General features: G+C 43.9%; 1 protein-coding gene across 2 annotated transcripts in view; it reads left to right on the forward strand.

Moving 5' to 3' along the window:
* The window catches only part of GTF2F2 (general transcription factor IIF subunit 2), a 198,919-nt gene that overhangs the window by 159,806 nt on the left and 23,256 nt on the right, over positions 1 to 15,857 (forward strand). Inside the window, exon 8 of one of the 2 annotated variants that reach the window (XM_079778843.1) lies at positions 13,810 to 13,967. In XM_079778843.1, the coding sequence (XP_079634969.1) occupies positions 13,810 to 13,929 (120 nt within the window). In that variant the 3' untranslated portion in view covers positions 13,930 to 13,967. Of the gene's footprint in view, positions 1 to 13,809; positions 14,646 to 15,857 lie in introns of those variants that run through there. The other variant, XM_079778842.1, reaches the window with a different exon arrangement.

Genomic DNA, 15,857 nt, shown 5'->3' on the forward strand with positions numbered 1-15,857 from the left:
AGATATTATGTTGATAAAAGCACTATCTGAGCCCTAACCAGTTTGGCTCAGTGGATAGAGCGTTGGCCTTCGGACTGAAGGGTCCCAGGTGGATTCCCATCAAGGACATGTACTTTGGTTGCGGGCACATCCCCAGTAGGGGGTGTGCAGGAGGCAGCTGATGGATGTTTCTCTCTCATTGATGTTTCTAACTCTCTATCCTTCTCCCTTCCTCTCTGTAAAAAAATCAATAACATATATTTTTTTAAAAGTAATATCTGACATAGGCATCCAGAAAACAAAATTGGGCATTTATTTATGTACAAATTTACATAGAATTTTTAATTAATAGCAATAGGTCACAATATTTATATTTTATCTGAAAATCGCATTACCCATAAACTCTTCCCCCCCCCCTTCCTGTCCCATTTGATTTAAAGGAAGGTAAAGTAAGTTTTTAAGCTTATTAACCTCTTTCTACTGATTTTATTTATTCCCTGAGCATGCTAGGACTTGTTTTTAGGCTTGCAATTCTTATGGGAATTGCCTCAGGAAAGAGATCCTTTTCTTTGCATTGGTCTCTGAATTAGAGAAAATATAGATTTAGATAAGTGTTTGAAGCCTCCCAGTTTCTCCATCTCAGAAGGGGCATTGAGATGCCCCTGTAAATGGCAGACCTTGTAGTGCTGGCCTAAAGCTCTGTACTACAGCATCATAGAGCCATTCCTTCTAGAATGTCCCAAGACAGATATTCTAGTTCCATCATGTTTTCCTGTATATATGAACTGACACACAGAGCCAGCCACTGTTGGACACATTACTTTAACCATGATAATTTAATACCTTAAAAATTGTGTTATCTCAATTTGTTGTTATGATCTGGAGAGGTCTCCTTTTTTTCTCCAAATTTAAAAACTTTATTTTCAGTACAACTTAACCTTTTTAAGTTATAGTTCAGTGGATTTTAGTATATTCACACGGTTGTATAACCATCACCCACAATCAATTTTAGAACATTTTCTTCACTCCAGAAAGAAACCCCATACCTATTAGCAATCACTCCCCCTTTCCTCTTTTCTTTCATCTTTTTAAAATATTTTTTAATTGATTTCAGGGAGAAAGGAGAGGGAGAGAGAGCGAGAAACATCAGTGATGAGAGAGAATCATTGATCAGCTGCCTCCTGCATGCCCCCTACTGGGGATTAAGCCTGCAACCCAGGCATGTGCCCTTGACTGGAATTGAACCTGGGACCCTCCGTTCACAGGCTGACGCTCTATCCTCTGAGCCAAACTGGCTAGGGCCCCCTTTTCTCTTAACCCAGACCCTAAGCAAGCACTAGTCTACTTTCTGTCTTTATAGATTTGCCTCTTCTGGAAGTTTCATGTAAATGGAACCATATAATATGTGATATCTTATGACTGGCTTCTCTCATTTAGGCATAATATTTTCAAGTTTTATTCATGGTGTAGCACCTGCCAGTATTTCATTCCTTTTTATTGCCAAACTAGAGGCCCGGTGCATGATATTCGTGCACTCGGGGGCAGGGTTTCCCACAGTCCGGGGCTCTCGCACTCCGGGACCCCCTGCTCCTTACCTCCAGCCTCCAAGGCAGCACTGAGGAGCAGTGAGCCCGGCTTCTGGCAGAACGGCGCTCCCACTGACCACCAGGGGGCAGCTCCTGCATTGAGTGTCTGCCCCCCTGGTGGTCAGTGCTTGTCATAGCAACCTGTCATTCTTCCCTTTGGTCGATTTGCATATTAGGTATTTATTATATAGAACTAGAGGCCCAATGCACAAAATTCATGCAAGAGTAGGCTTTCCTTTCCCCGGCTGCTGGCACCGGCTTCTCTCTGGCACCTGGGACCCGGGCTTCCCTCACAGCCCAGGGTTCGTCCAGAAGGTCGTCCAGAAGGATATCTGGTCTAATTAGCATATTATGCTTTTATTATTATAGATTATTATAGATAGTACTAGTATACCATTATATGGACATACAACATTTTGTTTATCCATTCACCCATGGATGGATGTTTGACCTGTTTTCACTTTTTGGCTATTAGAAATGAAGCTGCTGTGATCGTTCAGGTACCTTTTTTTGTGAACTATGTTTTTATTTCTCTTGGGAGTAGAATTGCTGGATCATTTTGGTAACTTTCTTAGCCTGAGAAACTACCAGATTGTCATCAATCCTTCTTTAATCCTCAGCCAGCAAAAACTTATCTGCTGTTGCCCTAAGGTAAAACTTTATTCTCTCTTCCAAATATGTTAAGGTGATTAATGCTTCATCATTGGGAATGCTAGGTAATTTACTGAAAATTCTCTATTGGTAACAATCCAATTAAAAAATGGGCAGAGGACCTAAATAAACATTTCTCCAAAGAGGACAAACAAATGGCCAAAAGACATGAAAAAATGCTCAAAGTCACTAATCAGAGAAATGCAAATTAAAATCACAATGAGATAGCACCTTACACCTGTCAGCATCACTATCATCAAAAAATCAATAAACAATAAGTTGCTGGGGAGGATGTGGAGAAAATGGAGCGCTAGTTCACTCCTGGTGGGAATGCAGATTGGGGTAGGCACTGTGGAAAAATTAAAAATGGAACTTCTGTCTGACCCAGCAATCCCACTTCTGGGAATATATCCTAAACCCACCCCCCTCCAAAAAAAAACAAAAACAATCAAAGAATATATGCACCCCTATGTTGATAGCAGCATTATTTAAAATAGCTACGATTTGGAAACAGTCCAAGTGCCCATCAGCAGGTGAATGGATAAAAAAGCTGTGGGACATTCACACAATGGAACACTATGCAGCTGTAAAAGAGAGGGATCTCTTACCCTTTGGGACAGCATGGATGGACCTAGAGAGCATTGTGCTAAGTGAAATAAGCCAATCTGAGAAAGACAAATATCACATGATCTCATTTATTTGTGGAATCTAGTGAACAGAATGAATTGACCAACAAAATAAGACCTGAAACAGAGGCATAGAGCAGACTGACATACCTCGATGTCAGGACTGGGGGAATGAGAAGAGATAAATCAAAAAACTTACATACTTATATGCATAGCCCCTGGACACAGGCAATAGGGTGGTTAAGACCTGGTGGGGGGGATAGAGGCTGGGTGGAGGGGGGTAAAGGAGGTGAAAATGGGAAATATTTGTGATACTATCAACAATAAAAAAGTATGTATTTTAAACATTTATTTTAACCTTTTGCACTCGGATGTCGAGTGTGACTCGACACGGTTAGCATTAGAATAAAGGAATCGAGAAAAAAGCAAGCGAGTGCAAAGGGTTAATTCTCTATTGGTAAAATATATACCTACAGAGTCTTTTTGCTTGCCAGTTAGATTCTAGCAACATTTCCAAGTATACAAATAATAACTATGAAGATATATTTTGTACTTTAAAACTATACCTCACACCAAATGCAATAATAGATAGTTGCCATGGTTCTAAATGCAAGAAATCATATTTAAATTCAAAAGGAGTTGTTTTAGCCCTGGCTGATTTGGCTCAGTGGGTGGAGCATCTGCCTTTGGACTAAAGGGTCCCCGGTTCAATTCCAGTCAAGGGCACTCGCCTGAGTTGCAGGCTTAATCCCCAATAGAGGGTGTGCAGAAGGCAGCCAATCAATGATTCTCTCTTATCATTGATGTTTCTACCTCTCTCTCCCTCTTCCTTCCTCTCTGAAATCAATAAAAATATGTTTTTTTAAAAAAAGGAGTTGTTTTCATCTTCATGAGATCTCTGATTGTATTTTTCTTTTAACCACTTCAACATTAACTATATATGTTTGTTCGGGTTTTTTTTCTCAGTTGGAAGCCATCATATCTCAGTCTTGGAATGCCTGCAGTATTCTAAGGTTATATTATGTTCAGCATACAAATGAACTAACACAATTTAGAAAGCATGTCATTAAGCAAATAGTTAAAATTAAAAGTTTTGGCCTAAAGGAAGTGAACTTTATCTGAAATATGCAAACATGAATATTTTGCCAATTCCAGATAGATACTAGTGTTTCTGAAAGTAAGATGATTTACCAGCACACAAATATTAATGCAATAATAAATTATTTTCTCACAACTTGGATTAAGCCATAAGATAGGGCAGGCATTGGTAGGGTTTGTGCCTTGACTATTTCATCACCATCATCTTTCTGCTTCTTAAGAGTATTACAAAGAAAGGAATGCATCCAACAGGGCCCTGAGGGGAAGATAGGGCGCAGGGTCTGGTAAGACGGCAGAAGTGAAACCAAAAGAAGGAACAGAGGAGACAAATGCCAAGGTGGCTCATGTTCCAGAGATGTCCCCAGTTCACTTTCCCTCTCCTCTTCCCCGTTTTCTGTATGCAAAGGGGTGAAAAACCTGTGTTGCATTTCTTCACAGCTTATGCTTAATGTGTAGTTTATTTATTTTTTTATGAAACAACTAGGGACCTGTTGCAGGAATATTCCTGCAAGACTTCTGGCGGGCTTCCCTCCCACCACGGCCACCTCTCCTGCCCCTCCCCCACCACCTCTCCTGCTGCGGTGGGTGGGGTGGGGCAGGGCGGCCGGAACGGGCGGGGCACCCCCGCCCGTCCCGCCCACCCAACCCAGCCCGCGGCCACCTCCACCTCCTCGGCCCCGTGGGGGACACAGCCGTTGCCGCTGCATGTCTCGCCCCACACTCCCGACCCTCCGTGCCCGCTGACGCAGCTGCCTCTGTGGCCGCGTGCTGCCGCCACCTCTGAGCACCCCGACCCGCCGTGCACGCTGCCGCCGCCTCCTTGGCCACGCGCGCTGCTGCTGCGCTCCCCACCCCGCCCACCCGTCCCGCCACGCCCTGCCCACTGCCACCGCCGCGGCCGTACGCAGTCGCCATCGTGCACACTGCTCGCCACTGCCTCCAAGGCCACCGCTGCCGCGCACACCACCTGCCACACCCTGCCCACTGCCACCACCGCCTCAGAGGCCACCATGGCTGCGTGCTCCACAGCCGCGCTGCCTCCCGGCCATGCAGCCGCCTTGCTTTCTGCTTTCTTCACTCCTCCCTCCCTCAGCGTATGCAAATTAACCGCCATCTTGTTTGCTCTGATTGGCTGTGGGCATCGTGAAGGTACGGTCAATTTGCATATTACTCTTTTATTAGTGTAGATGTGTGCTTTGAAGCCACTAACAATTTCACCAGTATCAGTAAGTCCTCTGTTCCGTTGACCTTGCTTAAAGGAGTCACAGTCAGTCACACAAAAATCATACAAACATGAAGTGATACTCTGATAGCATCACAGAACTGATAATGCCCTCTTGCCCTTGGGTCACTTTATAGGAAGCATGTGGTGACTCCTTTTGGTGACTGCATTAACCAGTGCTGACTTTGGTGTAGATTTGCATATTGCATATTCAGTCCAACTTGGGAACATTTTGTGACTAGTGGGGTCATAGTATTGGCTTACTACCTAACACAGTATTACTGGTGATCAGCTTTTTATCAAAGCTATATCTTTTTTATCAACTTGTAGGAATTTAGATATAGTTAATTTATTATTTATGTAACACACTGAAATTCCTGATAAAATGAAATGCAAATAAATCCTTCATTTGGTTGGCAGAGCAGTAGGTGGAAAACATATGAGAAATAGCTGGGGGTGCAGGAAGGGAAGGAAGGAGTAAAAGAGACTAAAATAGGTTTGTCTTGATCTTGGGGAGGGGAGGGGGGTAAATTGGGACTTTGATCTGTGGATTTCTGGCTTTTTGGCCACCGCCGTTCTATCTTGACCCACAAATGCAAACCACATCCTATGACTTCTTTGGTTCAGTATGTGTTATGCCTTTTCCTTCCAAGGAAGTGGTAATATTCCATCCCTTTTTTCTCTGCATGCGGACTTACTGTAAATACTCTCCCACACATCCCTTTGGTGAAGAACTGCCAGACCTCAGCCAGTTTATTCAAATCTTGTTCTGCAGCACTGCACAGAGTCAGCAGTGAGAAATCTCCCTGCTCTGCCGTTGTGGCTCAGTAGTTGATCGTCGACCTATGAACCAGGAGGTCACAGTTTGATTCCTGGTCAGGGCACATGCCCGGGTTGTGGGCTCAATCCCAGTGGGGGGCATACAGGAGGCAGCCAATCAGTGATTTTCTCTCATCATTGACGTTTCTATCTCTCGCTCTCCCTTCCTCTCTGAAATCGGTAAAAAAAATATATTAAAAAAAGAAAAGAAAAAAGAAATCTCTCTGACCCTATGTCTTGTAAAGGTTACCTACTCAGTTCTAGAATCCTTTGTTTAAAATACAAATAGTCAGGCAGAAGGTTAAATTGTAAAGTCAATGTTAAGAATAAGTGAGAGGAGAACTAGTTTCTCTTGATTTCTGCACAGAATTGCCATTCAATTTAAATGATCAAATGTATACCCTCAAAGAACCTAACGTCTTGATTCAGGCTGAGGTAGGTGCCCCTTCTCAGTGCTCCCATAACATCCTCATTACTGTGCTCATATATTATTTTGATTGTCTATTTATATGCCTTAGTCTCCACCCCACATAGCCTTACCTTAAACTGTGAACTCTGAGGATAAAAACTGACTATACCACTCTACCTGGCACATAGTAGGTGCTAAGATAAATATTTGTGTGAATATATGAATTTTTAAAAAGGAGCATTAATCTTCAAATATCCCCCTCAGTTGTCCCCAACAATATTTTAGCAATAAATATCATTCATATTCAGGTGATACAGTTTAATCAATCAAGTTTTATTTCTCAAACTGGGCCATTGCTTTATAAGTTAATTAGAGCCTGAACTCTAAAAATGAACTAGAGTTAGCTTCATTTATTCTTATACCTTCTAAGTGATGTCCCCTCAACCAACCCCTTCTCCAATTCTCTTAGCTCGCTTGTTTAATCTTAGCACAAGTGCACTGGGCCTCTGTAATGTGCAGGCAGTCACTATAATATGAACATGGTTTGATGGGAGAGATAGATATGAAAATAAAGGGTTATAATATATTATGAGGGCTATATTGTTGAGAGCCGAGACTGTTAGGTAAAGTTTCTCTGAGAAAGTGACGAATCTTAAAGGTTGAGCTTAGATTTCAGGGAAGAGGATAAGCATTACAGGAAAAGGGAACAACATATGGAAGAAACAAGAAGCCTACAGACACAGAAATGACAATTATATATAAAGGGGAATGTTAGAAGATGAGGCCAAAGGTAAAAGGCAGGGCTGAATGGATTCCTATAAAAAGTTTGGAATTTAACCTGTAGGCCAAAGGGGAAGTCGTTGAGAACATTTTTAAGCAGAGGAATGATATGATCTCACTGCTCTACTTGCATCTTTCTGACCTTGTTTTTCAATACTACTATTTTCTCTGCTAATGTTTTATGCCAAGTTAATTCATTTGGTTAGAGTGAGGCATATGAGAGTCTTTATTGTAGGAGCCAGTGGCCATGTAGCCATTGCTAGTAAAGAGCCATTAGACAAAGCAGTTCTTCAAAGTAGCCTTACAGAGGCAGTTCTTACTAATACAGTAGCAAACACAAGAGCCATCCTAGCAAAAACAGCCAGCACCGGCTGGTCAGTAATACATCTTCCCTACAATATAACCCCCAACATAGGAGCTATACAGGAGCCAGCCACACTGGCTGTCAGAAACATACTTTATACTAACTTAGACAAAGGAGGCTTCTTGCCAAATAGTGACATTAATCTTTTGGGTTATAGAAGGGCACGCTTGCACCGTGTATACAGTGAAACTGCTGTGTCCTTGCACCTGCCTATGGCAACTTGGTCTTGAACATCCTGATTAGGATTTCCATGCTTAGATTGGCCTTGAACATCCAGCGTACACTGACTGATTGGGGTTTTTACACTCTACCCCTTATGCCGAATGGTCTTGTAAGGTCATCCTAGTCCAGTGGTCGGCAAACTCATTAGTCAACAGAGCCAAATATCAACAGTACAACAATTGAAGTTTCTTTTGAGAGCCAAATTTTTTAAACTTAAACTTCTAACGCCACTTCTTCAAAATAGACTCGCCCAGGCCATGGTACTTTGTGGAAGAGCCACACTCAAGGGGCCAAAGAGCCACATGTGCCTCGCAAGCCGCAGTTTGCCAACCACGGCCCTAGCCTATTTACTAGCACCTTCAGTACAGAGTCTACAGTAGCAATACAGGCTATTGTAGACTCTGTACAATACTCAGGCCCCAAGAGTAAAACTCACAAATGCCCAGCACTATGCTTCTAATAGTCTATCCTACTAAACTCGGAGGAGGTTATGGGACAGGGCTTGTATGGCCTGTACTTCCCTGTCTATCTCTTGTAGGACACTGATTACATTCCCAGGGCTGGATCTATAACTGTAATTTATACCCTCTTCCCCACGGGATAAGAGGGCGACCTAGGGCCCTTCCCTGGTAACAGTCCATGGCCAGGTCCACACTGCCTATTCCCCTCTGCCAAGGGGGAAGGCTTGGGTCGCAGCAGTTCATCTGCTGCTTTTACCTGCACGTGGAGTGCCTGAGGATACCTCCGTATATACTCATCTAACCTAATCTTTTAGGCCAGGTGGGTACATCCCTAAGTGAAGCTCACCTTTCCTGTCTCCACGTGGGGTGATGGCCTACTAGTCACTGTTGCTTGTGCCGTCATGGCAACTACAAAGACAGCCCAACTGTCTTTTCTAATGGCCAAAGGGCTACTTTGCCCAGTATCTGAATCAAACTACATAGTTCATCAGTATCCAAACAGACAGTCACAGCTGTCTGTGTAGCAGGGTTCTTCCCTACTAGACCCATCCATATACCACATGGTCTCCGGGAGCGGAGGCATACCCTCTCTGAGCGGACTAGGGAGTAGCTCCTCCATAGGAGCTTTATCCCTTGACAGGGTCTCATATGTCACAGGACTCAACAGGGCGTGCAGTTCCTGTGACAGAGGGCTGGTACTTATCACTGCCCTCTGTTCCAAATAGGCCCCCACTTTGCTAAAGTTGGGGTTTATGCCCTAACCGGTTTGGCTCAGTGGATAGAGTGTCGGCCTGCAGACTGAAAGGTCCCGGGTTTGATTCCAGTCAAGGGCATGTACCTTAGTTGCGGGCACATTCTCAGTAGGAGATGTGCAGGAGGCAGCTGACCGATGTTTCTCTCTCATCGAATTTTCTAACTCTCTATCCCTCTCCCTTCTTCTCTGTAAAAAAATCAATAAAATATATATTTTTTAAAATAAAGTTGGGGTTTGTGCTACTCCTGCCATGGGTGTGGTCACAGGCCTGTAAGGCAGTACACATGTCTGGCTGCCAACCGTCTCTCAACAAGAGAGTATTGGCTCCCAGTTTTCTTCTATAATTGGGACCAGAACCTGATAGGCACCCTTCTCCGCCCACTTGGGCGACTGCCTTCTTGGCAACTAGGCTCCCTCTCTTTCTGGGTTCAACCCTACATTGCCCCCTTCCAGGACAATTGACAATTGGCTGTAACAACCGCACCGAGTGGGAACTGAACGCTCCCTAATAACTAAAACGACCAACCTAGGTCTGTAGACCAACATAGGTCTGTAATAACTGCTGACAAGAGAGTCAAAGGTTAGCACAACATCTTTAATACAATGAAACATTGGTATATGCCTTCCCTCCCCCCAGGTAGCTAAATCCCCTGCCATTAAACCATGACAAATGGTAGGGCCATGCACACATCCCTGAGGGAGAGCGACCAAAGTCCACTGTCGACCCTCCTATGCAAAAGCAAACTGTCCTTGACTTTCTGGAGCCATGTCCATGGAGAAGGCACCACGCAGGGCTGTGCATGGTGATGATCCTTATCTTCTCCAGCTGCAAACACCGTCTGTCCAATCTCCCCAAGATGTACTCTGGCATGGAAGAGAGTTGCCTGCCTCACATGTGGATGGCTTAACTCACACCCGTCAACATTAGTAACTGGGCCCATACATTTATCCAGGCCACTGCAGAGCAAACTCCGACTGTCGTCCACATCAGCAAGTTCAACATGCGGCCTCAGGGAGCCCCAACCAGGGCCTCAGCCTGCTCCTCAGTCTAGAAGATCAGACTCCTCCTCTCCAGGAGAGTATAAAAGTCCCGGAGGCCCTCTGGTCTAGGGGTATTGTCTTTCCTTCACACTCCCTGGAATGGGATGAGATCGCTGCTCCACCCCTGTGGCCAGCAGGCATTGTCCCACAGTTAGTCTGGCCATCCCCTTTTCTCAAAGCTGCTTAGCCAGCGAGCAGAACACAGCCCAGGGCCAGTTAAACCTTTGTGCGAAGGGTTCTGCTGCAGCTGCACTCCATAGCCTGAGTGGTGGCCAGGTGGCCGCCAATGCCCGCTCCACCTTTCCCTCCACCAGGCTCCGGGGCTTAGTCTCTCAAGCTGCGCCACTCCGAGCATCTCCTTGGGGCCCTACAGCCCGGGTGGAGGAAACATAACCTCTGTGGGGCAGACGGAGCACTCATCCCTCAATCCTGTTCCTGATGCCACGTGTCAGGAGCACACTCGCTCCTGAGTCCGCACGTACTCCTGAACCCTGCTCACCTGCTCGCTGCGCCAATGGTTGGGAGTAAGTATTCCCACAATTGCTGCAGCGAGCGGAGTCAAGGAGAAACTTACTCCCAACAATACTTTAAAAGAAAAATAAAAGCTGCCCAGCCAGCGTGGCTCAGTGGTTGAGCATTGACCTATGAACCAAGAGGTCACCGTTAGATTCCTGGTCAGGGCATTTACTCCGGTTGTGGGCTTGATCCCCAGTGTGGGGCATGCAGGAGGCAGCCGATCAGTGATTTCTCTCTTATTACTGATGTTTCTCTCTCTCTCTCTCTCTCTCTCCCTTCCTCTCTGAAATCAATACAAATATATTTAAACAAATAAAAATAAAAAATTTTTAAAGAGTTTCTATCAGGAAACCACAATGCTCCTGGTGATTGCTCTTGTCACTCTTGACCCATTGGAAAGCATCCACAGTTGTATGATTGTTATGCCCAGGGTCTTAACCAGTCCCACAATAAACTATTCTTTGGTTGTTGTTTTTTTTATATATTTTTTTATTGATTTCAGAGAGGAAGGGAGAGGGAGAGAGAGATAGAAACATCAATGATGAGACAGGATCACTATTCGGCTGCCTCCTGCATGCTCCTTACTGGGAATGGAGCCCACAACCTGGGCATGTGCCCCCGACCAGAACCAAACCCGGGACCCTTGGGTCCGCAGGCCAGTGTTCCATCCACTGAGCCAAACCAGCTAGCGCCGTTCTTTGGTATTTTACAAAGATGTCATTCTTGGCATCTAAACTGAAAATCGTTTGTGCCCAACTCATCATTTTTCATTTATACATCCTGTTTAATTAGAAAGCAGTTTCTAAAGTGTCCCATTTTTTAAAAAAATATATTTTATTGATTTTTTACAGAGAGGAAGAGAGAGGGATAGAGAGTTAGAAACATCAATGAGAGAGAATCATCCATCAGCTGCCTCTTGCACACCCCCTACTGGGGATGTGCCCACAACCAAGGTACATGCCCTTGACCGGAATCGAACCCGGGACCTTTCGGTCTGCAGGCCGATGCTCTATCCACTGAGCCAAACCGGTTTTGGCAAAAGTGTCCCATTTTTTTAAATATATTTTTAATGATTTTAGAGAGGGAGGGATAGAAGCATCAATGATGAGAGAGAATCATTGATTGGCTGCCTCCTGCATGTCCCCTACTAGGGATCGAGCCCACAACCCGGGCATGTGCCCTTGACTGGAATTGAACCCGGGACCCTTCAGTCCGCAGGCCAATGCTCTATCCACTGAGCCAAGCCAGCTAGGGCAAGTGTCCAATTTTTTTAATCTAATTTGAAGTGGCAGATGGCAGACATGCACATGACCTAAATGTCTCAAGCCTTTTTGCTTATTCATGTACACAGGTCCTTTGGTAAAGCCAGCTGCTGGTGCTGGGGGCAAGCAGGCCTCCTGGGAAACCCAGGCCTCATTTGTTTCATTGCTGCCACTTGCTGGGGCTTGGACTCTGGACTGGGAAGGCTGCTCAAGTGGTGGAACTAAGCCTGTCCAGATCCAGATAAGGAACCTGTTTGTGGTTCCAGTGCTACTCAGCTATTATTCCTAGGTGACAGCCTACCCCTAAATGAAAGGACTTTATAAACTGTAGAGCATTATACCAGTGGAGGGTATAATGTTAGGTTATGTTGGTTGATGCAGTGGTGGGGCTCTGGAGAACACTTCAGGGACTCAAACATCCTGGAGTATTAGAATTGTGAGAATCCTTAAAGCAGATGCTATGGAACGACTTAAATTGGAGTCTCTTAGGGGCTTTTGAAAATGCAGATTCCAAGACCTGACCCCAGAGATTTTTATTCACTAGGCCCAAAATTGGGTTTATTTAACAGGCTTCCCATGAGGTTCTGATACAGGTAGTCTAGCACCACACTCGAGAAGGGCACTGCCTTAAACATTATCTAGGCCAGGGGTCCTCAAACTTTTTAAACAGGGAGCCAGTTCACTGTCCCTCAGACTGTTGGAGGGCCGGACTATAGTTTAAAAAAAAAACTATGAACAAATTCCTATGCCCACTGCACGTATCTTATTTTGAAGTAAAAAAACAAAACGGCAAAAACATCTGCATGTGGCCCGCGGGGCCGTAGTTTGAGGATGCCTGATTTTAGGCAATATCACCATTTTTCTAATTAATGCCTCATTTCAATAAATTTTAAAAAGTATTACGTCTTTCATCAATGGGATGAGTCACTGTAATACTAGAACTTGTTCTTTGAAGCATACACACAAAAGTTATTGTTGGATTGGTTTGTTCTGTAGCAAAAAAAATCACTGTCAAATAATTAACTTTTCTCCTTCTAGAAAGAGGTACAGAACTATAATTTATGCTGGTCAGTTTATAGTGGGATACTTTTTGGCCTTGGGCATTGGCAAGCAGAGGTCCGATTTAGCATTACATTTATCGTAGCTATCATTCCCATGAATCATTTGGTTAATATCTATTGAATTTATGCAGGATGCCCTACATTATCACTTACCTCTTTCTTTCAGAGGAGCCAAGCACAGGAAAGCTGCCACCCCCATGGTTTTTCCCATGTCTCAGTATCACTTCTTTTTTCTTCTTCTTTTTTTTAATTACTGGGTTGACACTGGTTAACAAAATTATTCAGGTTTCAAGTGCACAATTCTATAATACATCATCTCTACACTATCTTATGTGTTCACCACCCCAAGTCAAATCTCCGTCCATCCTCATTAATCCCTTCCTATACCCTCCTCCACCTCTCTCAACCCCCCGCCTCCCAGGCAATTACACTTCTTGTCCCTCACCCTGTCTTGACAAGCTTGGCCAAGATATAAGAGTATACAAATAATGACTTCCTTTATTACACAGGAAAAACAAGTGTCCTGATAGCAAGTTTGAAAACTCACCGTAGAACTGAGAATTCTAGATACCTATCATGTGCTTGCCTCATAGAATATTATTGTTCCAAAAATATTTGTCACTTTTTACATGTTTCTGAAATGACTGGTTTAAGAATAACCCTCTCTATGAACTGAGTGAGGCTGCTGAATTCAGGGGCAAATCACACTTGGTGTACAGTGTCATCTTAATAAACATCGGGCACCAGTAATTTTCTAGTGTAATTTCATCTAGACTTTTTTAGCTCTTGGGTTGTTGGCACGTAGCTCTTCCAACCCCTTTATCATGTATTGCATATGTAGAATCAAAAGGTAACATTGAACCTCTTTATAAAGAAATCTTGTACTTTCAGTATAATAATTTTTATTACTCAGATGTGGTTATCTCTAGGTTTTTTGTTTGTGTTTTTTCTTTTTCAGGTGTACCTGAAGGAAATCTTAAAAGAAATTGGTATTCAGAATGTGAAAGGGATCCACAAAAACACATGGGAGCTGAAGCCAGAGTATAGGCATTATCAGGGAGAAGAAAAGAGTGATTAAGAAGACTCCAAGCCAGCATGCTAACAGAACAACTAAGGGTGATGTGTTAAGCATACGACATTGATACTTGAACTTGAGCACCATGTGTTATAGGGGCAAAATGACTGATATTTTAATTTCTCTGGGTAAATTTTTTAAACAATAATTCTTGAAAAATTACTTAAGTGGGTTTTTTTTTTTTAGGAGAAATAACAAACTTATTTATAGACTTAACTTGTATTAAACTAGATTATTCATGATGGGGTTAGGAGTTGGGGGTTAAGAGGTTCTGTAATTAAAGCAAATCAAGGAAATAACTATCCATTGAGATAAATATTTTTCTGTATTATTAGTTTTCTTAATAGAACACCAGAATGCTGAGGTTGAGTACCACTGTATTAGGAAAATTTTTATCCTTGCATTCCCATTGTAAAGTAAAATTCTGATTAAGGAAGGTGGTCCCATTTCCTACCCTGCCTCCAGTTGTCTTATCCTGCATTGTTCTGGTGCAGGAACCAAATCTTGTTTCACCATTGCCTTCCAGTTCCTAATTATTTGAGGCTCAGTGTCAAGAAGCAGATAGATAATCCTGTATAATAAAGATGTAGTATCTAAATGGTCGTTACACCGTGAAGTGTAATGACTGACTGTGTAATGACTGGATCACGGATCAGCAGGAGGGTGGGCCAGTGAGCTACTGGCCACAAGCGGGTGGCAGAGAGCTACAGGAGGGGGCAGGGCAGCAAGCTATGAGGGGAGGGGAGGGGAGGCAGGGGGAGCTACAGGAGGGCAGGGTAGTGGGTGGAGAGCTACCGGAGGGTGGCAGCGAGCTACTGGTGCACAGATTTGTGCGCAGGGCTACTAGTCTATACTAATAAAAGGGTAATATGCTAATTAGACCGGGAGACCTTCCAGACAAAGCCATGGTGGCGGTGCCAAGGCAGAGGCGGTTAGGGGCGAGCAAGCCGGCGGGGAGTGGGGGGGCAGTTGGGGGTGAGCAGGCCATCAGGCAGAGTGGTTAGGGCCGATCAGTCAGGCAGGCAGGTGAGCGGTTAGGAGCCATCGGTCCGGGATTATGGGGTCCCAGATTGGAGAGGGTGCAGGCTGGGCTGAGGGACACACACACACACACACACACACCCATGCACGAATTTTGTGCACCGGGCCACTAGTGGTGTGATAAATCTGTGTACAACTGAGAATTCTGGATGCCTGTCATGCTTGGTTTGTAGCACATATCTTCCCCAAACCCTGTCTTTTTATGTGTAGACTGCCCTGAAACACCTGGGTCTTCTACCCCTGCCTTTTGTTTTTTGGTGACAGTGTCTGCCAGGTGGAGTGTTCCCAGAGCAGAGCTGTATGTCATTTGAAGTTATGCTTTGGTATTTCTTCAAACCTGGTTTTTTTCAGCTTATTTTAGTTACTTTTACCTCATCACAGTATCTGCTTGAGTCTTTTAAACATATTTTTGAGTTTCTTAAACACTTGTTACCTTTTCATTCCTGATTAATTTTTTGGAATTGCTTTCTCATTCAATACTAAAATATGGCTGTTGGTCATGGAAGAGACTCCCTTCGACCTGGGTTTCCACATTGTTTTATTTCAGGACTCTCTAGCTCTGATAAACACGCTTTTGACCACTGTGAGATTGAGAGGAAGGCTGATACACATCTGGTTAGATGTCACATCATGAGGGCAGGAAGGCCATAGTTAATAGATGAGATTGTTAAACTCTGCCAGTACACGGGATGTTTTAATTGTCAGAATGTAATAAGATTATGGTTGCTCGGCAATGGCAAGATTTGAAATTACATGTTGCCACAGTAACTTCTAAAGAGATATATCTTGAAAAATAAAAAAAAGGTTTGCTCTATTGTATCATAAGCAGGCCTTGTGGATTTCAGCAGAGTTTCAGTTGTTCCTAATGGTCTGTGAACAAATTTTCTTTG

This window comes from Cnephaeus nilssonii (assembly GCF_951640355.1).
Source record: "Cnephaeus nilssonii genome assembly, chromosome: 8".
Lineage (NCBI taxonomy): Eukaryota > Metazoa > Chordata > Mammalia > Chiroptera > Vespertilionidae > Cnephaeus > Cnephaeus nilssonii.